Here is a 23,351-nt window from a genome sequence, read left to right as displayed (position 1 = left end):
AGATATCAAAGAAGACTCAAATAACTTTCATGGATAAAAACATAGATCTGATCGTAAACGCAAAGTTCATCGGATCCCAACAAACACAACGCAAAAATATTTACATCATATGGATCTCCAAGAGACCATTATATTGAGAATCAAGAGAGAGAGGAAGTCATCTAGCTACTAACTACGGACATGTAGGTCTACAAAGAACTACTCACGCATCATCAGAGCGGCAGCGATGGACATGATGAACCCCTCTGTGATGATGTCTAGATTGGATCTGGTGTTTTTGGAACTTGCGACGGCTGGAATTGATTTTCGTCAACTCCCCTAGGGTTTCTGGAGTATTGGGGTATTTATAGAGCAAAGAGGTGGTGCAGGAGGCCACCGAGGTGGGAACAACCCACCTGGGCGCGCCTGGGGGCCCAGGCGCGCCCTGGTGTCTTGTGACCCCCTCAGGCTCCCTCTCTGGTACTTCTTCGGCCCACTGGATATCTTCTGGTCCAAAAAAATCCATAAAAAGTTTTGCTGCGTTTGGACTCCGTTTGATATTGATTTCCAGCGATGTAAAAAACAAGCAGAAAACAATAACTGACACTGGGCACTATGTCAATAGGTTAGTACCAAAAAATGATATAAAATAATTATAAAATGATTCTAAAACATCCAAGAATGATAATATAACAGCATGGAACAATCAAAAATTATAGATACATTGGAGACGTATCATATCACGCCACGGTATGCCTTCCTTGGTAAAATTGGGTGCCTTGATTAGGTTAACTATCTGTTCTGTCCTAGGTGCCTGGAGAAAAAATCTAACATCTCTTCTTCGACTACTTCGGCCTTTGGCTTGTGGTCCACCGCCATGGTTTATTGGTTGATTTCTCTCTTGAGGATGTGAAGTGCTTCCTCCTCCTACTCCCCACTCGGGGGCCAACTTTGTGAAGCACATGGTTGTTCTTTCTCCAATGGGTAATCTAGAAAACTAGGAATTGAATAGTCTTCGACGATGCTAAGTGTTATGATTCATAGGTGTACCTTATGGTGAATGACCGTTTGTCAGTGTTAGAATAAATCTAAGGCATGCCGTCGATCATCCGAGGACCAAGCAATCACACGAGCATGACACCATGTTAACGAGGTTCACCGATATGGCTACATCCCCGAGGCCTGACTATGGGCGCTCCTCCCCATGACACCGTCAGAATACCGCACCTAGTCGCCCTGGATGCCGGCACATGCCGCCGGCTTCCCCTGTGTTCCTGTGCTATTATGTTGGCATAGGTTACATCATGTCTCTACCCTCGCTATATATGAGAGGACTAGGATAAAAGTGTCCTACTAGGACACGACTCCATATCCTATCTAAACACAATACTACTCAGAGTCCAACTGTAACCTACCTTATACACGATATTCGACACAACTCTAACAAACTCCACCTTGGCGAATATTCTCCGCCATCTTGAATTCGTCAATGCATCAAACTTCCATGTACATTAGACTTGAGTTCATCCCATGAGTACCGCTGCTACTCCAAAGACTCCATATGACTCCACCTGCAACTTGTAGTCCCTTCTGTTCTTGACCACAGTCAACACTCGAGCAAAATTAAGTTCCTTGTTACTCTAGTCCGTGCTCCCAACTTCCAGAGTATCCGTCCAATGCCATCACATATTTATCAGTGACCTGCGTGAAAGTGAAGAACTCACATATTGGATGTCACACATAGGAGTTACCTGAACTCAACATCACCGCTCCTTTCTTGACCGCCTGTCTGAAACTTGAAGAACTTCACCGTTGCTTGTAGTCATCCCGAGTCAAATTTGCAGTTGTCTCACCACATGTATGACCACCAAAGCCCTGGTACGTCTCCATGCCCCATGCATACCGCATGCCTCGTCGCTATTACTGCGTCGAGCCTCCACTGTCCTGGTCGAGTCTCAAGGGTCACGAACCCACACCACTCAACCCCGACTGCAGAGTACCATCGGTCATCATCGACCGATGACGAGTTTTACACTTCCATCAGACCACCGGGCTCCAGTCCAAATTACGCGTCCCTCACTTTTCCCGCTGAATAGGCTTCGATTCTCTGGATCCTTACATCGTAGCCCCTCAATCCAGCTCCACCTTCAAAATGACTCCATTATAGATGATTAGTCCACCCTCATGCCCCGTCGACTCCAAGCTCTCATGTGCACCATCTTTAATCAACCCTGCGTCGTAGTCTTGTCGAAGCCACACAACCCCTCAGGCCTGCACCACGTGTTTCCACGCCCAGAAGTCGGTCACCATCAGCATCACGCTCCTATGTTGCTGTTGCCGATCCCACCACCGTCTTCTGTACCAACTGACTTGCGTCAACCTGTCAGACTGTTCAGTCCGACCCAGCCGAACTTATCCGACTGCATGACACACTCCAGACTCCTCAAGCCATCATAGTGACAATTGCCATCCATACACAAATGTGTACCAACAAAGAAAACTCAAAGCACAATCCTTCATAGCCTTCCTGTGTGAACATCCAAGAAAATTAACAAAGCAAGCCAAGCTCCTAATTCACCACACGTGCGTAGCTTTTGAACGAAATTCTCTATTTCTTTCTTGATAAGCATCACGATCTGACTCTGAGTCCTTGTGCCAAATTTTTTTCATCAAACAAATCTCTTTGTCCTTGTGCGTTCGGAATACCGTCCAACACAGCCAGCACGCCTCGGCCTTGACCTGCTCTGCAGCTGGGGCTTTTACCCCAGCGAGCCAACCCCGCATGGGTCGGCCTGCCCAAGAGCCAGCCTACGTACGTCGTCGCCGCCGCTTGCACGCGCCTTGCCACGATCGGATCTTGTCATCGATCAATCCGAGTCGCTGAACAGTTGCTCGTTGCCTCTGCCTGCAACCCTCTCGTACACGTTACGCCGGCGCCTTATGATCTATCCATCCAGCTCCACACGTGTCACATGCGCGTGCCGCTGCTGCTTCCGATTCGATCTGGCCGCCGCCCGACGCCTCACACACGATCATTGATGATGCTTGCTACAGATGCTTCCAATCACTTCTTGAAGATTACAACATGACAACTCTACTTCTAGCTCGCAACTCGCCGACCATACTGTCCCGCATTACGATCGCTTCCACAGGTTTCTGTCAATGTTCTCTTCATCCTCTTTTCAATCAACAATCCATGACCTCCGAACAACTTAGCTCTGATACCACTTGTTAGAATAAATCCGAGACATATCGTCGATCATCCGAGGACCAAGCAATTACACGAACATGACACCAAGATTTGTTAACGAGGTTCACCGATATGGCTACATCCCCGGGGCCTGACTATGGGCGCTCACCATCACAATACCGCATCCGGTCGTCCTGGACGCTGGCACATGCCGCCAGCTTCCCCTGCATTCCTATACTATTATGTTGGCATAGGTTACATCGTGTCTCTATCCTTGCTATATATGAGAGGCCTAGGATACAAGTGTCATATTAGGACACGACTTCATATTATATCTAAACACAATACTACTCAGAGTCCAAGTGTAACCTACCTTGTACACAATATTCGACACAACTCTAACAATTAGTGGCGGCACTATGTGGTGTTTGTGATGTCAAGCGGCATAACAAAGTTTGGATTAGTTTCACCAATACTTGTGTGTTTATCTATAGTTTGTCCACATGTATGCACATATAGTTTTTAGATCATTTGCTTCGACTCCTAGCTAGTGTCGTCACTTGTGCTTGTATTATGTGAGACCCTTATATCATGTTGATTGAAATCCTTTTGTGTAGTGGTGTGTCACCCCTTGCCCCAGTATATCTCCTAAATTGTGCACTCACACGAGGGAGAGGATTGTGTCACGCACGTGTAGGAGCATGCAGTTTTCTTACCACACGATTGGCTCCCGATTCAAAAATTGGTTTGCTTTATGCATGTGCTTTATCTCTTAATTACCTTAGATGGGGTCCATGTGTGCAGCTTTTTGCTACCCACCCATCCCACCTCTCATGACTTATCTTTTGACTTTTCAATTTGAATCAATTATATCTTTTGAATCGAAAGTCCAATTCATTTTTGTTTGCATAATCGTGTTCCTTGTGAGAAGGGCTTTGAAATAAGATCACTCTTCAATAAGTTATGACAAGTTCTAAAACATCACAAAGTTTCAAGTATTAAAACTTGATAAGGACGAAGGGTAAATTCAACAAATTTGAATACAAAAACTTAAACCCTGCACCCTAAATCCTAAGCCCTAAAACCTATGTCTGCCAAGTTTTGACTATTAAAACTGGATAAAATGAAGGATAAATTCAGCAAGTTTCAAATACTATAACTTTAACCCTGCAACCTAAACTCAAAGCTCTAAGCCCTAAGCCCTAAACCCTAAAAGCAATTGGATCTTGATAAAAATTGATGAAAGTTGGTAAAAACTTAATATTAGTAGTAGCAATTTTTATTGTTTGAAACTTGGTAAAAGTTTAAAATTTGCAAAATTGTAATCAAGAGTGGTCTTGTTTTGAAAATCCTCGTTGCAAGGAACACGAATATGCAAATGATATATACATTGGAATTTTGGTTCATAAGATAGAATAGATCTAAATTCAAAGTAAAAAGAAATACATTAGAGGTGGGATGCCCGAAAAGCTGCCATGCATGCACCCACGAACAAAAATTATAGACTAATCACATTACGAGTTTCCGAATCCCAAAGCAATTGTGTGGCCAACTGAGTTGGCGCCCCTGTGAATTTCCCACTCTCATGAGCATCGTAAAAAGTTTGTTTAGGTGGGCGATCACCCCACCTAAAGTGGTCCTAATCTTGTGCTTTAGAACATGCTATCGAAGATTGATACTCCCTTCGTCCGGAAATACTTGTCCCAGAAATGAAGAAAATGGATGTATCTATAACTAAAATAAGTCTAGATACATCTATATCTAGGACAAGTATTTCCGGACGAAGGGAGTAGATTGTTATTTGCGGCTGGCTCCACAACTGAGTGCCAATGTTCAAAGAGATTTCTTTTTGAAACACACACCATATATCAATTAACTAAAAAGGTTATTACAATCATTTGTTACAAAATATGCCACATAGGCGGAAAACTATTTAGAAGAACACCATCGGACCTACCGTCGAAGCTAAACTCCGCAATCTCATGTGGTAAGCCGATTAATTTTGTTCAAAGAGATTCCGGCGTGACATTGTCTTGTGGATTCTTAGTTGTTAATATAACCAAGCAGTTCTTTCTTTTGCCTATGTGGGAAAATTATATACTTTCTTACACAAGATCAAATGGTGATATTCATTTTGGCTTGAAAGTTTTTGTGTGGTGAATTAGTGATGAAAAATGTATCCGAAATCAAAGCAATAAAACAGGTAGAAGTTTATTTGAGAAATCAAGTTGTAGAACTGACAAATCCAGCATAATCCTCTTCTCGAAACTAAATAAATAAATAAGGCCAGCATAACCAAAAAGGGCTCAGATCAGGGGGATTACCGAGAAATGTTTGAACTAGACCGTAAACACTTCAAGAACTAATTCAATTTGTAGGTGACCAGATCTTAAGCATGTTGACTGTTTTTTCTTTCTAAACCGAGTTGCCATGTGTATTAGTGAGTAATTAATGATGAAATATTGTGTTCTAAATCAAAGCTACTATATTATATAAGCATGCAGAAGGCAGCATGGCAAAGCCTGCACAAGCCTGTATTGCCGGGAGAGAGAAAAATATATACAAATCCAGCACAAATGGACAGTCAGAAAGAGCTCAAACCTCTTTGTAACCATGCACATTACTGAATTCCTTTTGCAAGCACCAGAAACACTATACACTGCATAGCGGTGCGCTCAAGAACATGATTCAGTAAGATAAAAGGAGCAGAAGAGAACTGGCCAATCAGACAGGAGCTGCTATGAGATCGATTCATCATCTGAGATGAAAGAAAATGGAGACGGAGACCACCCACAGCCACAGCAGGCCGTGTGGCTCGCCTAGAAGGAGGCCTTGCACTTGAGGACGAAGCCGAGCAGCAGCAGCGTGGCCATGAGGCCGCAGGAGGAGCCCCCGACGCGGTGGATCCAGTAGGGGTCGAACCTGACGACCCTCCGGTCGACGAAGCACGCCACGTTGATGGCCAGGATGAGCACCACCAGCAGCGCCGGCAGCCACAGCGCCGACGGCAACAACAGGCCCCATCCCTCCTCCTCCTCCTCCTCCTCCGCCTCCAACTCCCGGTCCATGTACAGCGGCGACAGCACGGCCAGCGCCGCCAGGGCCACGCACACCAGCTTCTCCGTGGAAGACGGCCTCCCCATGCTCGTGATGCTGTCGATCAGCCGCTGTCGATTGCACACGCTCCAAGTGCAAAGTAGACTCTCCTGCACTCTCTGGCCCGAAAGTCTAAAGGTCTTTACCATGTGATCGTGGTGCTCTCCAGAATTTCTCTCTTTTATTCTGTGTTTGGCTGGACCAATCTTGAGAGGCAAGCACACGAGCACCTACCGATATCTATGCTTTTGATCAGCAAACCTTTTTGACTATCGATCGATCCGTATCATATAAAGGATGAAACTCATGGGCACTAGCACCCATGGTTTATTGATATAGGAGAAGCATTCCTTGTGAGAAACCAGAAATTTGTCCCCGACGTGGCTCGAACCCTGGTTGCTGGAGACGCCACTGCGCTTCCTTGCCACTGGAGCGTATCATATAAAGGAACATATTCAGATTTGTGCATTATTATCCACTGATCGTTGGTGTGGGCGGTACTGGGCTGTTATGTAAAGCCGCAAAGGGGAGATTCTTTCTTCACCTTCGTAGCTGGTGAGCATGGAATCGGATGCCGAGACAAGCTGCTCGAGCTCGACAACCCGAATATTGCGCGGTTACGGACGCGCGCGTAGGATCGAACCAGCCGGGCTTGTGCTTGAAGCTGCGCCCATGCAGCAACATGGCTCTACAACTTTTTGCTGTACCTGTACGGCACGATGAGTCCTCTTACACGTGTTCTTAGCATAAGCTAAACTATATCAAGATTTGGCTCTCATTTTTGTTTGTTTTGCCGGGATAAAAGTGTTTTATTCGAGAATTATAGAGTTACAGTCAAGAGTCAAATATCCTCATTACATGAAGGCCGTCCATATAGCTACACACCTATGCTACGCTCGGTACGGCTATATCTCGCTAAACAATCTGCTACCCTATTCTGACTACGATGAAACTTTTGTGAAATAAACATCTGGTTCTCTCTCATGGACTTGATCTCCAAAGCTAGATAACCATACGAAGAGCGAACAAGTGAATCATCTCTAAAGATCGATAGAGCCACTAATGAATCTAACTGCACGACAACTGAAACCTCAGTGCACCGACTGACCTATCGCAGGCTCCGACGACCAACCCCGTGGTCGGAGCGAACATATCTTCGTCCTGATATGGGTCTTCGAGCCCGCCCCCAGGCAGCCGTTGTAGCCGCCGAGACGCCCACACATCCCAGGCCGCCCACCTCACCATAACGCCAATGCAAGAGACGTGACGGCGCCGCCCGCCGCCATGAACTCCCCAAATCGTGGAGGACGCCGTCGCGGGAGAGAAAGAATCGGCCCCGCCGTCGCCCGCTCCACCCCCGCGGGAGGCACCGGAAACGTCAAGGGGAGGAGGGGGTGGGGGTGGCTGGGCGCTCGGTGAGTGGGGTCGCCGCCCGTGTCGCTCCTGGGGAGGGAGCCACGCGGGGATGGGGCCACGTACTTATTTGATAGATCATTTACAAACCGTGACATGCATGACTCATCACATTAAGCACTCGGCCGGATCATGTGTACATTAACACTACCACTCTATTGCAAAAGTATAAACAAATAAACTAGCACCACGGCGCGGCGGGTGTGGTGAGCAATATCCAAATCATTCAAAAAGAACTAGCAAAAACAATGAGCTCAAGGTTTTCTTCCTTTCAAAGGGTCAAAAGCCATATATTAAACAATTCTCTGTCTCCGAGCTCCATTTTATGCTTTTTGGTAAGTTTTATCCGTAAGATTTATGGCCCCACACACGATCGTAGTGCATCCTGAGGGCCTCTTTGATTCGCAGGATTCTAAAAATATGCGAATAGAAAAACATATGATTGAAATATCATGCTCATCTTAATACTTCAGGATTTTAGGTTGTTTGATTGCAGCATAGAATAAAATAAATAATTCTTTCAAAAATGTTTGAGTGGATGCTAGAAATCCTATGAAAAGTAGTACGGAAAAATCCTTAAAAAAAATTCCTATATAATTCAATCCTATGAATCAAACAACCACCATAGAAAATCAAACAACCAACATAAAAAAATTATAAGGATTCTAATCCTTCAAAATTCTTATGAAAATCCTTTGAATCAAATGAGCCCCAAGTCTAGCTCGTTGCTGCACCTACTCCGCACCCCTTGAGCCTATAACTATAGCCGGGAAGTCATCAACCATTGCCAGTGGATGACAAAGACGATGATCCAAAGCACAGACCGTTCTTTCCACGTTTAACTGATCTCTATCTACTGACAAGAGATTATTCTTTATATATACATGCGCAATACAAGGGCGCCGTGTTGCGAGCCGCTGTTGTGAGCGGGGGCCTCCGGTGTTGTGAGGGCGCAACCGGTGCTACGGGAGAGACGTGCGATGAGGGGGTCCTGGGATATGCGGGAGCACGACGGGCGAGCCTAGCACCGGCTTTACAAAACTGATATATTAAACTTGTCAGAATAACTCAGGAAGTAAAACAACGGCACATCCATCAGTATCATTTTTCTTTTAACAACGGCCGCTCAAAGCCAGGTAGACCAATACATTATTCCTATGTTACTTATCACTTGGAAACCATTCACAGCACGGATGGTTCAAATCTTTGGAGGGGGAGGACAGACGGTGCAAATACACGCGAAGTCATGCTCACAACTAGCAACAGCGTTGCTTCCCCATATTTTGTTGCAACGGTATTGGCACACCTCCAAATTGCAATTCCCTTTGTACCAGAATGTTTCGCAGTCCACGGCCGTCACCTTCATGGCCACGCCTGTGGATCGATCCCAGAGCAAACAACGAAGAGAAAATCAGTATTAAAAGATTACCATGGATCTGCTACGAGGTTCACATCACCACGATTTTGTCATATAGATAGAGGAGGTACAGCAATTGCTCCTACATGGAAAAGAATTTGCTTGGAGGAGGAATGTACGTGCCTCAAGATAGAACCACAAGGGCAAGGACCAGGAAGAACAAGCAGCCAGTCCTCATCTTAGATTTGTTATGAATTTTGGCTAATGATCACCGCACCAAATGGCTCCTGAAGATGATCAGATGTCGGTGTGTGGTAACTAGATGGCTGGCTATGCCGGGTTTATGTAGGATGTTCTTGCTTATCTTGTCTGGAGATATTAATTATGCTATACTAAATGCAAAATTAATGACAAGTTGAACCAAATTATTTTACCAAATTAAGAGCAGTCAAGGATTAGAGACGTTTCCCAAATGTGGGCATACACTTTAGGCTGGTCACAGTGGGGGGAACTTAGGAGTAACATCACACACTCCAATACAACTTTGCTTATGTGGCACGTATTTAGTGAAGAGAGAGGTGCTTGTGGTAACTAGCTAAGTTATCGGAACATCACACACTTCAAGAAACAATGAGACAATAACCTAATAAATACATCGTTGCATGACACTACATAGATGTTCCTATCCACTATGGTGGTAGTAACATAGTCTAGGGAAGTGTGAAGTTACTAGTTTATGTTCTTGCCCATTGTGACCAGCCTTAGTAAAGAGCACCCTAATTTGAGGCTTTTGAGCACTGTACCGTGACAACAATAAAAATTCACCCCTAAAAAAACTATAATACTCCCTCCGTTCCTAAATAATTGTCTTTTTAGGATTTCAAATGGACTACCACATATGGATGTACATAGACACATTTTAGAGTGTATATTCACTCATTTTGCTCCGTATGTAGTCACTTGTTGAAATCTCTAGAAAGACAAATATTTAGGAACGGAAGGAGTATCTTTGTAGAGGGACCAATATTATGCCTTGTAACATGCTCCGTGCTAGTGATAATTTCATTAAAGAGTAAAATGTTTCCTTAACTTTTTTTGTAAGGAACACAATACAAATGCAGACTCTTATATACATCATGAACACTTATCTCTATGGATGCAACCACACACTCCCTATCTCTGTGAGCATCTTTGAGAGATAGAGACAACAGATCTTGAGATTGACAAAGTTGACACATGAGCGATCTTAAAAGTTTCTTCGGTGCTTCTGGTAGGTCATATAAGTTTAAAAACACCCATCTAGGTCCATTATGTGAGTAAGACATCTATGGCGGGTCCTAAGAGCATCTATAGCCGAGCGCACCAAACCGGCCTCAACGTCCGGGCGGCCAGCCCGGTCACTGACCAGTCACGAAAATCTGACCCAGATGGGCGCCTCAATCAGGCCTCAAACGCCCGGACTAACCGACACCCCTTATATCCAACCCAAATATGGAACGGGTATGTGGAAGCCCGGGCGCGCCTAGGCGCATCCGCCGACCCCGCTGCAGGTCGTGGCGGTCCCACTTGCAGCGACTGAAGCCCTGTCCTCTCTCATTGGGGCACCGAAAAATTTAGTCCCACGTCATCGGGCGAGGCGGATGTCAACCGGCTTAAATAGCCGTGCCGGCGCATGGCGGCAAGCTTCTCTGTTGGTGTGTAGGTCTATCAATTACCGCTGTGTGAGCGAGGTAACTTGACACTAGACTACATTTCATCAGTTGATAATTATTGGTCGAGTGTCAAGTTCGTCTCGTTCATGTACGTGGATACCCTTACTACAATGCAGTAGATATTCTATTTTGTTCATGTTTTTTTGTTGACAAAATGTGATTTATAAAAAGCAGTATGGATATGATTGTTTCTCTAGTAAAGGAGATAGACCCTGACTATGAATCTTTTGTGTGATAAAACATAGAAGATTTATAGTAACAGTCTATCTTCTTCACAAAGGATCCAATAATGTCATCGCTTCCGCACAACCCGACTATTTAAGCCGGTTGACTAGCTCGTCACGCGGCGAGGTGAGACTAATACGGGTGTGAAAATCTTAACTATAAGCATTTTTTGGTGTGTTTTGACCGTCCAACCGGCCCAAGACAGGCGGGATGATCGTCGTGCATGGCGCTGCATGTAATAGGTGTTTCGAAAATAGGGTATGTGGTTGCAAGTGGTCAATTTTGAGGCCCTCCCAGTCACTGTTCGCGGATGTTCGAGGGGCCAGATTTGCACCCTGCAGTTGTAGATGCTCTAAACTGGTCTGACCATGCCAGGTGGTCGGTTGACCCATGCCATGTAGGTTGACACAGTTTTGGCGGGAGGATTCCTGCTGAAAATGGTTGCTCTTTTTCCCTAATGTATATAATAGCTTAGTTAATTGCCCTCAGTTCATCTTTCTCTCTTTTTGTTTCCTTCTTTGCCCTTTTCTTTCTCTTCTCCGTCTCCTCCCACATGGTCGAAAGCTCGAGTGTGCCAGGGAGCTCGTAGTCATCCACGAACAACACTATGGCCGGGATGTCTTTGTCGTTCGTGGAGTGAGATTGTTGTTGTGGAGGACAACCATTTCGCTCATATCAAAGTTGGGTAGAAATCCTAACCGGGTAGGAGAGCATTGCCAAAGGAGTGGACGAGTACTACACCAATCTGTTCGGCTCCTCCTCATGATGCGTCCACTCTCTGAACTTGGAGGCACTTGATCTACCAAGTTTTGATCTACTGCACCTCGACGAGCCATTCACCAAGGAGGAGGTTCTTAAGGTGGTTAAGGCCATGCCACCACATAAGGTGTTGGGACCGGATGGGTTCACCGGGCGTTTCTACACTTCTTGTTGGCACGTCACTGCGTTCGACTTCATGAGAGCCCTGGATGTGTTTTACCGAAGCGACATGTGTGGTTTGCCTGTGACCCAATAATGACCTTGTCTCTCTGCTAGCTAATATAAGTTGGAAGGGGGCATGGACATCAAGGACTTTAGGGCCGTCAGTCTTGTCCATGGCGCGGTTAAATTTTCTGACAAGATATTCTATCATGTTGGTTGGCAGTTGAGCTACCTCATTTAGTGGGAGTACACCGAAGCGCACTTGTGCAAGGTTGATCCCTTGACGACAACTTCATGTTGGCCCAGTGCATGACACGCCAATATCTAGTTGGATGTCGTATGAAGCTATTTAACTATCTATGTATTTGAAGTTGAAGTTACTGAACACCGGGATTGCTAGGACTCAGGTCAGGCAAAATCCATGCTTGACTTGCAGATGTTTGCGGCGGCGACACTCGCGGGAATCATTTCCCTTCCTGGAGGTGCTGCCATGGCCTTTATTCGTGCCCCTCTTCGAGCATCAGGGAAAACCCTAGGTCTTGTTCTTCTAATTGGATGGCGGCAGCGTCACAACGGCGTTCTCCTTCTTGAAGGCGCTATCTTGCTAGCTCGTGGTGTCCAGGTGTTGGATTTGAAGATGTTCGACTTGTTGATTTGGTCTGCTCCTCTAGTTTTAGTTTTGGTGGTTTAGTTGTGTCCTTCACCCTGTTCGAGCTAAGCACCCCCATCTATCTCTCTCTGCTCTGGGCACCATGCTCACGCCTCCTTACGTTCATGTCATGTGTTGTATCTTCTTTTTTTTTACTCATTCTCTTTTCTTCTATCAATGAAAAGATACGCAAGCTTCGCGTGTTCGCGAAAAGAGTTGCCATGTCCGGTTTGATGTTGAACTTATTAATGTCCGGTCGCATGAATGCCATGCGTTTATGTACGTTCTGTTAATCTACGTTGCATGTGGTTGCATGGATATGGGGGATTTGAATACGAGGGATGGCTGCGGACAAAAACAAAATGAGTGGTTGGGTGTTGTCCACGGACGCGTCCGCAAACGTATATGGGCTCATATCAAGCAAGTCCGGTTGTAGATGCTCTTAGACAGCAAATGCACAATTGAAGGATAAACCTCAATTTGCATTCCATGAAGTAGTATGTTTGTTTTTCCCCGGAAAGCAGTATGAGTTTGTTCCAAATGTGTCAAACTGCCCCCCTCAAATCCCTCTTGCCCCACCAAAAATACAAATATTGCCGTGCTTTTCTCCTTGGCACATGTGGCAGCCACAAGGATAATGCGATGAATGAATAGACGCACTATAATTATTTGTAAACAAAATGCCCTATATGGCGAATCATGTGGTCACTCACACAGTCACGCGGTAGAGCTGCGGGGCCACGGCGCCGAGACGTGGGCGCTTGGTGCGCACGAAACAAGCTGTAGGCGGCGGCCATCCACCGGAAAAAAGATCCCAATCCAGCAAACCGGACGCGTCAGGCCCACAGAAAAAGGGACACGGATAGAGGGAGCAGAACAACTACTAGCAGAGAGCTGAAGGCAGAGAGGGGGAAGCAGCCGCGAGGTTGGTGGTGCGGTGCCCGGGTAGACCGCCAACCCGGACCCCGCCGCGCCCAGCATTTCCCCTCGCCGCGCCGCCGGAGAGCACCTCCACCCCCTGCCCCCTTGGACCAGGAGCTAGCAAGTCCGGGATGGCGAGCGGAGCCGTCGCGCCGCCGCCGCCGCTGGCCGGCGGGCGGCGCGGCTTCGGTGGCCGGGGAGTCCTCCTCCGCCGGCGCCTCGCCGCCACGCCGATGTGAGCAGCCTTTATCCACTTCCTATGTTTGCGGTCGGTTTGGTCGCCGGGTCCGTGGACTGCTAGACTGGTAGCTTTTCTTGTTCGAGGAGCGAGGGATTTCGTGTTCTTAGCCGCTCGTTGCAGCAAAGGCAGGGACATGCCTGCTTGAATAGGGATCAAGTAGATCAAAAGGATTTGAGAGCTTCGTTGGACACTGATTGCCTGTTGCAAGATGTAATTATTCATCAATTCCTGACCCGGAAGGGTAGTCAGATAGTTCAGTTTAGGATCTATGATTCACATTATTATTTGTTGAATTCTTGTGGGCTAATTTACCGATCGCCAACTTTTTGCTACAATTTCATTCAAAGCGGAGAAGATAAAGATACTGATATGTTGTTCTGGAAAACAACAATGCTGCAAAGTGTTTTTGCTCGGATGCAGAACTGCACAGTACTTTGAAAACATATCATTACTTGTCGTGTAATTGTGAAGCTGAATACTCGCGGTACGACTAGAACCCAATTTTACCCGGATTAGGTTTCTGAATCTCGTGGTCTTTTCTTGCTTTGTAAGCATAGAACTAGCATGGATATGTGAAAGGTCACATCACGCTTACATTTTGCCCATGTCGTGCATTATTTTCATGCAAAATCAGTTTTTTCTTTCAGGAAAGATGAACCCGTGGTCTCTACAAACGGTGGAAAAGAGGAAATGATTGCCCATAGTGTTAATGTTGCCAGAAAAGCATCCATTCCTGGAGTTTCATCAAGTTTATCCAATAGGACAACAGTGACGACGCCAACACCTTTGCATCCAGCAGAACCATCTGATCTCCGTTTCAATCGTCTTCGACCCCCTATTGAGAAAAGTGATTGCAAATACACAAGATATTTTGGTCGCTATGTTGCTCGGGAGGCTATAATGGATGAGGAATACTGGGTATTATTCTTGTTACTTGCAAAAAATATACATTCGCTGATTCTGGGCAATAACTTATAGTCGTCCATTTCTGATTGACATGGTCGGCACATGTGTTTATGATGAGTTAGTGACAATAATTAATAGGCTACCTGTCTTTTGTTTCTCATGCTAATAAGCTCAGAGCATGAGATCTGTAAATACTAACATTTATATTCCAAATCATTTACCTTCACAATTTAGTTAGTGCTATGAAGTAACGAAATAACATTTACATTACCACTATGCCTTACATCTCTTCTTACCAAGACTTTATAGATTGCCGCATGGTTGAGAGCAGAAGATCATTATGAAGATCAGTCAGGCGATCGGTTAGTATCTAAATTACAGTGCTGGTGCACTTTTTGTTACTCCCTCCGTAAACTAATATAAGAGTGTTTAGAATACTAAAGTAGTGATCTAAACGCTCTTATATTAGTTATTTAGTTTACAGAGGGAGTAGTTAATATCCTTGTAACTAAAATCTATTGTACTGTTGTTTTCTCACTGCAGCTATGTTGAAAGCTTCAAAAGAAAGTTTGCATCACAGGTACGTGTGTAATCAGTTAGTCATATTTTTGTGTTACTAGAGGCAAGTGGGATGGTAATGATGTCGACACGTGCACATTTTCCACCAGCTGATCATTTAAAAGTTGACACTTGTAGCCGTGTATCATTTTCTTGCAATATGTCAAATGTATCATCGTCAGTCATCTCACTGCAGGAATTTCATGCTTTAAAGAAACGATGTAGCAGGCAGGTTGGAGAGAAGTATACCTGTTTTGTTGCGGTATGAGAGTAAAGCTATTTGTAACCCATTTATTACTGCATTTTGTGTAAGCATGTTGTTCATGAAATAGTATGTTATGCTAGTTCTGAGATATGCTTTGAGGGAAGACACGCGAAAATGGCTACCCAACAACGGACAAGTTAAAACTTCACTTTTCTGTTGTTAGAGATCTTTTAAACAAAAATTAGGTCTACATTTTCAATCACTTTTAAATGTTGCTTTGATTATATTTTCCTTATATTTCACGGTTAATTAACATCTTGCCCACGGTAATATATTGCAGGTAAAGAATGATGACGTTACACGAACTGTGCTGAATAGTGTTGTTGGTACGGTAGATCTATGTGTCAGGCATCCTCTATATGGGGAGACATATCCCGCGGTATGGAAAATAGCACCAATATCTTTGTATTACTCCTGCCTGTGTCTTTGGAAGTTACGTTTTGAAATTATTCACAGGAGCCTGGAAACACGCCATTTTACTCTAGAATCTATCAGCCAGATCAGCCAAAATTTGGATATTTAACCAATGTTTGTGTTGCTAAGTATGCACGGCGTCAAGGGATTGCCAGCAACATGTTGTTATTGGCCATTGATGCTGCAAGACTCGATGGTAAAGCATTAGGCTTGTCTGGAATTGTAAAACCACAGATAATAGTAGTTCATCCGCTGATACCTTCGCCCCTTATTGTAGGTGCTGAAAGTATTTATATTCATGTACATAAGGATAACTTGCCAGCTCGGAGGCTCTATGATCATGTAGGATTCAAGGTATATATGATTTTCATTTCAAAAGAGGTATGCATTTTTCCATTTAGTTATAGAGCTCTAAGTTGAATTGCTCTTATGTTGGTTATTTGTAGATGGTTGACATGGATGGTGCTCGCCAGTCATCAGATCTGTGCTTACTCTCCTTCAGTTCCACCCACTAGGCTAGTTAACAGGGGATTTATTCCCATATCCTTTGTGCAGGTGAAAGTATGCCATCAGTCCTCTTGATTTAGAAAAAGCAGGACGGTGTCAGTGAATATGTTTTACCATCTTGCACATGATAAAAGATTGTAAAGTTCAAAATCCTTGGAATCGTCTACATGGGCGACAGTAGGGGTGTCCAGAATGCTGTTGATGTATGTGTGGGCTTTTCATCTGAATGCTTCGTTCTTTTGTTACTGTACAGTTTGTGAAACAAGCCCATCTGATGGCTCTGGGTTCATTCTTGTGAGTCTTCAAGAACAAATGTACATCCATGCCAACAAACATTCGTAATAAGATCTGTGATTAAGCTCCTTTGGCCATAGTTGGGTCGGGCCTTTTAGTTTTTTGACTGAGTCTACAATTCTATGTTTGGCTAGGGCTGTTTGGATCGAACAGGCCAACTGGGCCAAGGTGCACAGCCCGATTTGATTAAAAACATCTGAACATCATAAATTTTCAATACTAATAAATAATAATCATATTTTCCTTCCAAAACTCAGAAACTTATTGTTATAGTTAGTTTTAGCATGAAATAAGTTAAACCCTCACCAGTGTAACATAATTGCTTTGCATATGCATTTGTTGTATGTAGATGATACAAAATAAAATCATTTGTCATTTATCTTTTGATCTGCCAAGAATGGAAATCATGGAAAACTCAATTATGAAATAAAACCCCTAAACTGGAAAAGGTACAAGTTGGGGTTATATCCATGGATCATTCGTGTCGTATATTCTGCTATTCTATCTGGACTGTCCTTATCCAACTGCTCGATTTTCTGACAAGGTCACTTCTGAAATCTTGAGTTAAACTTGAGGTCCATTTGTTTGTTGATGTTGGTATATCAATATGGCTTTGAACCAAAACCTGTGCTCATCGGTTCATGAAACCGGAACAAGTTCAGACCAGATCCCTTCCCGTGCTGAAAGTTTGAGCACTGCTGGGCTCTAACAAAGGCAAACCTGGCATGGGAGTACGAATTCTTCAGACTGTATGTTACGTTACGCAAATCCAGTAGCCAACCCTGCCTACCCTAGTGATCATGCCATCATAGCTGCACGTAAACAACCTTACTGATTGTAAATCAGACAGTCTAAAATCCAGTGATCAAAGTGACTGCATGAGCCTAATTTAGTGATCGTAGATGGATTTTAGTACTCCCTCCGTTGCGCAGAAAAAATTATATAATTGAAATCTATTTTTAAATACGAATTCACTGGTATAACTTTTGCTCCCGCCGTTGTCGGTCTCGCTAGTTAAATTTATGGTCAAAGTTGAAGCACGAGAATAGCACTATATTTTGGAGCCGAGGGAGTACAAAGCTAACTAAATAGTACCCTAGCGTTAGCGGCTTGTTCCGGCGGAGACAGTGGTCGTTCACTGGTCTAGGAGTGCTTTGTACTTCTGATGGAACCTTTATAATCGATCCGAATCCTTCTCATAAAAAGAAGTACAGTATTGACATTATTACACTGGTGACATAAAAAGAAGTACAGTATTGACATTATTACACTGGTGACTATATAGAGGGGTTCTTGAGAGACGGTACCTCACAAATTGCCATGTACTCCCTCCGTCCCACAAGGTAAGACGTTTTTTTGACACTACACTAGTGTCAAAAAATGTCTTACATTATGGGACAGAGGGAGTAGTAATAACAGTAAAGATATAATGACCATTGCAAGGTCGCTTGTTCATCTCAATTCATTTTAATATTTTATACAGGAACGCACAATGTATTGTCAAAGTATAACTTTGATATATAACAAGCATAAGCATCCCATCCTCAGTTTTAAGTTTTGAGATGCATCAATCATTTCCCCCAATGGTAGAGTAACACAGAAACAAAAATGATTGTGTATATAAAAGTATTATTGCGAGCTCCCACATGAATAAATGCCCCGAAACTTATATGCGCCATTTGCTTCTTGCACTTAACGGGGCAGGTCGAACAGCTCAGGCAGATGCGCATTCGTGAGCTTGGTCCTTTTAGTGATCTCTTTCTGCTTCTTCTTGGCCTTCGGCTTTGGTCGCTGGCCATGAATCTGCGCCGCTGCACGCCGCTTGGTCGTGTCGGTTGCTGGCTTGTGGCCGTTCTTCAGCAGCTCCTTCTCGATGTCGATCATGTCCCGTGGCAGCTCTATCTCCCGGTACAGCTGCTTCAAGTCGGCATCGACCTTGATCTTCGATTTGGGATCATTTGGGTACACAATGTCTTCCTGGGAGTCCATGCTTGACAGCCACCAGACATCACCTGAGGCTTTGAGAGCCTGCGGAAAACAAGATTTCAGCCATATACATCGGACTTCTGGGATGAATTCCTAGTTTGCTCACACCAATGCAATGAAGAGACTGACTCCACAAAGTAACACCAGTACTGAAACACTGATCAGTAAACGATCTGCCTAGTTTCAATATCTTGAAACTAAGTCGTGCTTTGCTTGCTGCTCTATTTATCTGCAGCAAAGAAACACCACTATGGGACTGCAAGTAATTTCACCGATTCATTATGGCTGTGTTCCATCAGACACCAGGAAACACTGTTTCCAAGCAAATAAATTGCCTGTCATGGGACACATCAACTTCATATATTCCTCAGTTCCTCACTGGTTCAAGTTAACTAAATATCATTTTTTGTGCTTAGCTGAAGGGCTGTGCTGTTGTGTACAGTCCATCAAGTTCAATTATTTACCAGCAGCGAAGTAATCAACCATTGAAATATTCCAATAACCACTAGAAGTGCACGCAAAAGCAACAACAAACATTAAAATTTAACCTCCATAAAAGCTCGAGATCCTGTTAATTGTTCCACAATAGAAAAGGTAGCTTTGAGCATTACGCTGTAATAAGAATTTTGGAACATAACCAATGGAATCCTACTTAACTGTACTTTACATATACGAAAAAAAAACAAGGATCGCTAAAAGATCCCAACATTAAAATCTCGAACCTCTGTACATAAGACTACTTGGTTTCTGAATACATATACAGTTAGTTCAACCATCAAATTTGATGCACAGCATGCAAAATAATGTGGCACCTACCAGATTGCTCAAAATCTTAGACCAAGAATAATAGTCACCTGTAGATCATCCAATACGGTTGGATATGAATCCTTGACCTCCACAACAGGAAGACCCTCAGGAAACCTTCTGATCAAATGAAGCAATTGATCTTTCCCCTTCAAATCATGCTTGGACTGCATAATTTCAAATGGCGGGTCAATATGCAACCTAATGTAAGATGAAAGACAAAGTCTTTCGCGACGGAAGAGAAACTATTTCAATTATCAACGTGTAACAAAATAATCCTCGATGCAATTACCTTGTAAGAGAAACGCTTCCCATCAAATTGTACTTTGGGATTGTTTGTCAGACTATCAAAGACTGCCTTGTTACTATTAATTGCAACATATGTTGCTTCATTTATTTGCTCTGCTGTATAAGCAAGTCTTGTCTGCAGGTTCACAAGAAAAGAGGGGTATTATTTTACACAGAACACATTATAACATATATTCAGGACAAACACTGTAAGAGAACATTCTTTTTGTTACTGTACTATTAAGTCTGACATTAAGCTAATAAGTTGGGGAAAAAAATCAAGAATTAAATATGCAAAATAAGGTGCAGAACCATTTTTCAGGCTTGAATAAATATCTCCATTTTTGCGTTAGGACCACCAGTATCTGATAACTGAGAGCGCAATTATATATTATATTTGTCACTAAAAGCAACAGCAATATCCTATGACATCACTGCTCTGTTCGTTTTATAGTTACCCAGAGAAAACTAGTACTGTAATTTTTTTCTCTAACCTAAAGACAACATAAGCAACAGCAGAACTTATCCAAAAAATCACTTATTGTCCTATAAGACAACATGAGCAACAGCATGAGCAACTTGCATTGCATGATCATTTATACTAGTAGCTATTTTGCAAGGAAAAACAGATAACAGATAACCGTATCACACTACGCATGGGGCGGAATAATGGAAGACGGGGTAATCCCATCAAGTGGAACTTTTGGCAACTTACCTTGTAAAGCAGTTCAATAACTAATTTGATCTGTGCTCCGACAGGAGACTTCCTCACTGAATTGATGTGTTGAAGCCTTTCTGTATCATTTGAGAATTTAATAGCCTGTATCTGTTTTGCTGGAGCTGACGGAGCATTTGCTGGTCTAGACCTTGGAGCATTGTGTGACTTTGTGGTTGAAGCTTGGGTTGCAGCAATGCTGGATAGAGTTGTCTGGCATCTCTCCTGCTGTTGTTTAAATTTGCTGAGACGTTCATTAAGAGCCATCTGGACCAAAGATTGTTATACTGGATTAATGATATGGCACCAAACAACATACAGGATTACTTGGAACTGGACACCCAACTATCTGCCTGATACGAGCAAAACCAACATAACAAGGAATGCATAAATTACACTGCATGTTGAACGAGACAGAGTATTACCACATTGGTTTCAACTTTGACATTTTCTAACAAATAATGATAATGATCATAAATTGATAAGGAATAGCAAGTTTAAGGTGATCCTAATTACACAATACCCAGTGATTGCTACGTGTATGCACAGTCAGACAGATATAATCAAACATATCATATGTTCCTTCTCTGCATCATGTTTCCACTTTGCATTCAGTGTGTCCTCGTGAATTAACATTGGCATTCCAACAAGCTTTACTACAACTCATGAGTTAAACCTGTTATGCTGTATTCACCTTTTGTTCATCCAACGGAAGTGGTGAAACCGCTTAAAACTTGGATTTTGTGGCGTAATGGATTATTTTCTTGCCTGAATCTGTTGGGGAACAGCTTAATCCCATGTCGTTGTGGTTAAGGAAGTGATACTAAAACACAGGAATTATGTTCAGATCACATGTGTTCTGGAGTGATGTGCCCTTTATCTAACATAGTGAAGTATCAGTTCTACTCAAGCAATCCACTAAAATCAGTCTCTGATGTTGGATTAAGTGAGGATGCATGTGGACATCATTTCACCACACACTCAGCATCAAATTCTGCTGCGAAATATCCACAAAACACATTAGCTAATTACCGAATGGGCCTGTATGGCATCAACCCAAATCCAACTTGACAATCGGGACATTGCGCCCAAAAATAAATAAAAAAGCAGCTAAGAAAGGGGGACGATCGATCGTTCCAATAAGGTTTGATCCCTATATAAGATCCTACTGAATCCCGCCCAAGATTCTCGGATCCCGATCACGGCTCAGTCTACGAAACCAAATCGCAACCCAGGGAAGCAATCGACCCGGGCAGATCAAGCAACGGAGAACTGATGGACGCGGGGGGTCTGGAGAGTAGGGAACCCGTACTGGATCCGCGGCGGCGGGGCCGATCCGGCAAGCTCGACGCGCCCTTCGGCGAGATGCCGGCGACTGAGCGGCGGAGGGGCCCGGCGGCGATGCGGTGGGGGGCTAGGGTCTGGTCGGCCCAAGGGAGGGAGGCGGACGCTGCTGTCTCGGCTTCCTACCTCGCCTAATTTCTCTCTTGTGCTAGCGCTGCGCCTGCTGCCGTACATCACCCCACCGCATATGAGGACCGGGAATGATGTGAGTGGCGGGCTCACATGGGCCTAAATGGGCTAAAGAGGAGGATGTTTCTGGGACGCGCGCGGCTGCCGAGCGAGAGCGGGCCCAGGGGACGCGGCGAGCCCTATTTGACGCCCGCGTGCGTCAAACTGCTGCAGCTTCACTGAAGCGCACGCGGGCGGCCGGCCCAGTTCGCTGCAGAGCGTGCTGCCTGTTCGCTGTTTTGTTTTTTCGTTCGTGTTCTTCTGTTGCCTTTTTGTTTTGTTTTATTTATTATCTTTCGGTTTTACCTTTCTATTTATTTTAGTTATTTTTGTTTTTCTATTTCTAGTTTTATCTTTCTCTTTCTTTTTTCTCTTTTACATTAAGGAAATGTTTCATCCTGCATTTTTTCATTAATACTTTAATATGATGAACAGTGTGTTTCCTCTGTTTATTTTAATTTTTCTTCCTTTCTTGTGTATTATACAAGAGTTCATAGCATATTAAAAAAATGTTCATCATATATTTAAGAAAATGTTCACCTTATATTAAGAAAATGTTCATTGTGTACTTAAAAATTGTTCAGCATATATCAGAAAAATGTTCAATGTATATTTTCAAATTGTTCAAGTTATATCACAAAAATGTTAAATATGTATTTTCAAATTGTTCAGCATATATCACAAAAGAGGTTCAATGGGTATTTGAGAAATGTTCATTGTATATTATGAAAATGTTCAACGTATATCAACAAATGTTCAATGGTCGATTTTTTATTTTTGTATCAGTCACTACATATAGTTCTTAAGTAGTCGCGCCGCGTTTTGCTTGCAATCACGCAGCAGCTCAAGTGGGAAGGAACGCTCACTCTCTATCGTTGGGTTGGGAGTTTGATTCCTAGGTATAGCGTTGTTTTTTGGGATTTTTAGCACTGGTTCGCTGTAACGCCAAGAAACGGGCCAGCTCATTCAATCGCGCCCTGCGCGAATGCTTGTATTCTTGACGCACGCGAGCGTCAGGGAATTTCCTATTGGCCGCTCACTGCGGCAAAATGCGGGCGCTTCGCACGGGGGGGACAACCGAGCGACGCTGCCTGGGCCAGCCCACTTAGATACGCTACCAGCTGCCCAATCCGGTTTTGTGAACCTTCTAGAAGGTTCCCTGAACCGGGTTTTCGTTGCTTTCATCGGTTTTTCCGTTTTTTTTCTTTTTCTTTTTCTTTTTCTTTTTTTTTATTTTTCTTTTTCTTTTTTTCTTTTTTTCTTTCTTTGTTTTTCTGTTTCTTTATTTCATTCTTTCAATTCCCTTTCTTCTCTTTCTATTTCCTTTTTGTTCTTCAGATTTTCAAATTCCTTTCTGTTTCCTTTTTCTTTTCTTCTTTTTCGTTTTTTCTGTTTGTT

The 23,351-nt window shown here is 43.7% G+C and overlaps 3 protein-coding genes across 3 annotated transcripts; 1 reads left to right on the top strand and 2 right to left on the bottom strand.

The window, feature by feature from the left end:
- Nucleotides 1–5,756: 5,756 nt before the first annotated feature.
- LOC123089248 (uncharacterized) lies at nt 5,757–6,632 on the bottom strand. Its single transcript, XM_044510969.1, has one exon. It carries the CDS (start codon nt 6,412–6,414, stop codon nt 5,989–5,991), a length of 426 nt encoding a protein of 141 aa, XP_044366904.1. The 5' UTR covers nt 6,415–6,632; the 3' UTR covers nt 5,757–5,988.
- Nucleotides 6,633–13,385: 6,753 nt separating this feature from the next.
- LOC123093363 (uncharacterized) lies at nt 13,386–16,749 on the top strand. Its single transcript, XM_044515320.1, has 9 exons — nt 13,386–13,698; nt 14,352–14,622; nt 14,920–14,972; nt 15,154–15,190; nt 15,365–15,430; nt 15,714–15,812; nt 15,890–16,043; nt 16,125–16,201; nt 16,294–16,749. The coding sequence occupies exons 1-9, from the start codon at nt 13,595–13,597 to the stop codon at nt 16,360–16,362; spliced, it is 930 nt and encodes a 309-aa protein (XP_044371255.1). The 5' UTR covers nt 13,386–13,594; the 3' UTR covers nt 16,363–16,749.
- A 1,326-nt stretch (nt 16,750–18,075) lies between these two features.
- On the bottom strand, nt 18,076–21,977 carry LOC123093361 (uncharacterized). The gene is made up of 5 exons (XM_044515319.1): nt 21,754–21,977; nt 20,442–20,708; nt 19,731–19,862; nt 19,489–19,605; nt 18,076–18,676 (listed from the first exon to the last, which is right to left on the bottom strand). The coding sequence occupies exons 2-5, from the start codon at nt 20,706–20,708 to the stop codon at nt 18,341–18,343; spliced, it is 852 nt and encodes a 283-aa protein (XP_044371254.1). The 5' UTR covers nt 21,754–21,977; the 3' UTR covers nt 18,076–18,340.
- Nucleotides 21,978–23,351: the final 1,374 nt, after the last annotated feature.

Source organism: Triticum aestivum, chromosome 4B (assembly GCF_018294505.1).
Source record: "Triticum aestivum cultivar Chinese Spring chromosome 4B, IWGSC CS RefSeq v2.1, whole genome shotgun sequence".
Lineage (NCBI taxonomy): Eukaryota > Viridiplantae > Streptophyta > Magnoliopsida > Poales > Poaceae > Triticum > Triticum aestivum.
Note: the sequence above shows the minus strand (reverse complement) of the source record. Positions and strands in the feature narration are given on the sequence as shown.

What these genes read in the sequence shown, in the direction of transcription:
- LOC123089248 (XM_044510969.1), bottom strand. Translation starts at nt 6,414, where the DNA reads ATGGTAAAGACCTTTAGACTTTCGGGCCAGAGAGTGCAGGAGAGTCTA.
- LOC123093363 (XM_044515320.1), top strand. Translation starts at nt 13,595, where the DNA reads ATGGCGAGCGGAGCCGTCGCGCCGCCGCCGCCGCTGGCCGGCGGGCGG. An exon ending in TAATGGATGAGGAATACTGG is followed by an intron (nt 14,623 to 14,919) that starts GTATTATTCTTG and finishes AAGACTTTATAG; the next exon opens with ATTGCCGCATGGTTGAGAGC. An exon ending in AAAGAAAGTTTGCATCACAG is followed by an intron (nt 15,191 to 15,364) that starts GTACGTGTGTAA and finishes ATCTCACTGCAG; the next exon opens with GAATTTCATGCTTTAAAGAA.
- LOC123093361 (XM_044515319.1), bottom strand. Translation starts at nt 20,708, where the DNA reads ATGGCTCTTAATGAACGTCTCAGCAAATTTAAACAACAGCAGGAGAGA. An exon ending in GGAAGCGTTTCTCTTACAAG is followed by an intron (nt 19,606 to 19,730) that starts GTAATTGCATCG and finishes GAAATTATGCAG; the next exon opens with TCCAAGCATGATTTGAAGGG. An exon ending in CCGTATTGGATGATCTACAG is followed by an intron (nt 18,677 to 19,488) that starts GTGACTATTATT and finishes TGTTTTCCGCAG; the next exon opens with GCTCTCAAAGCCTCAGGTGA.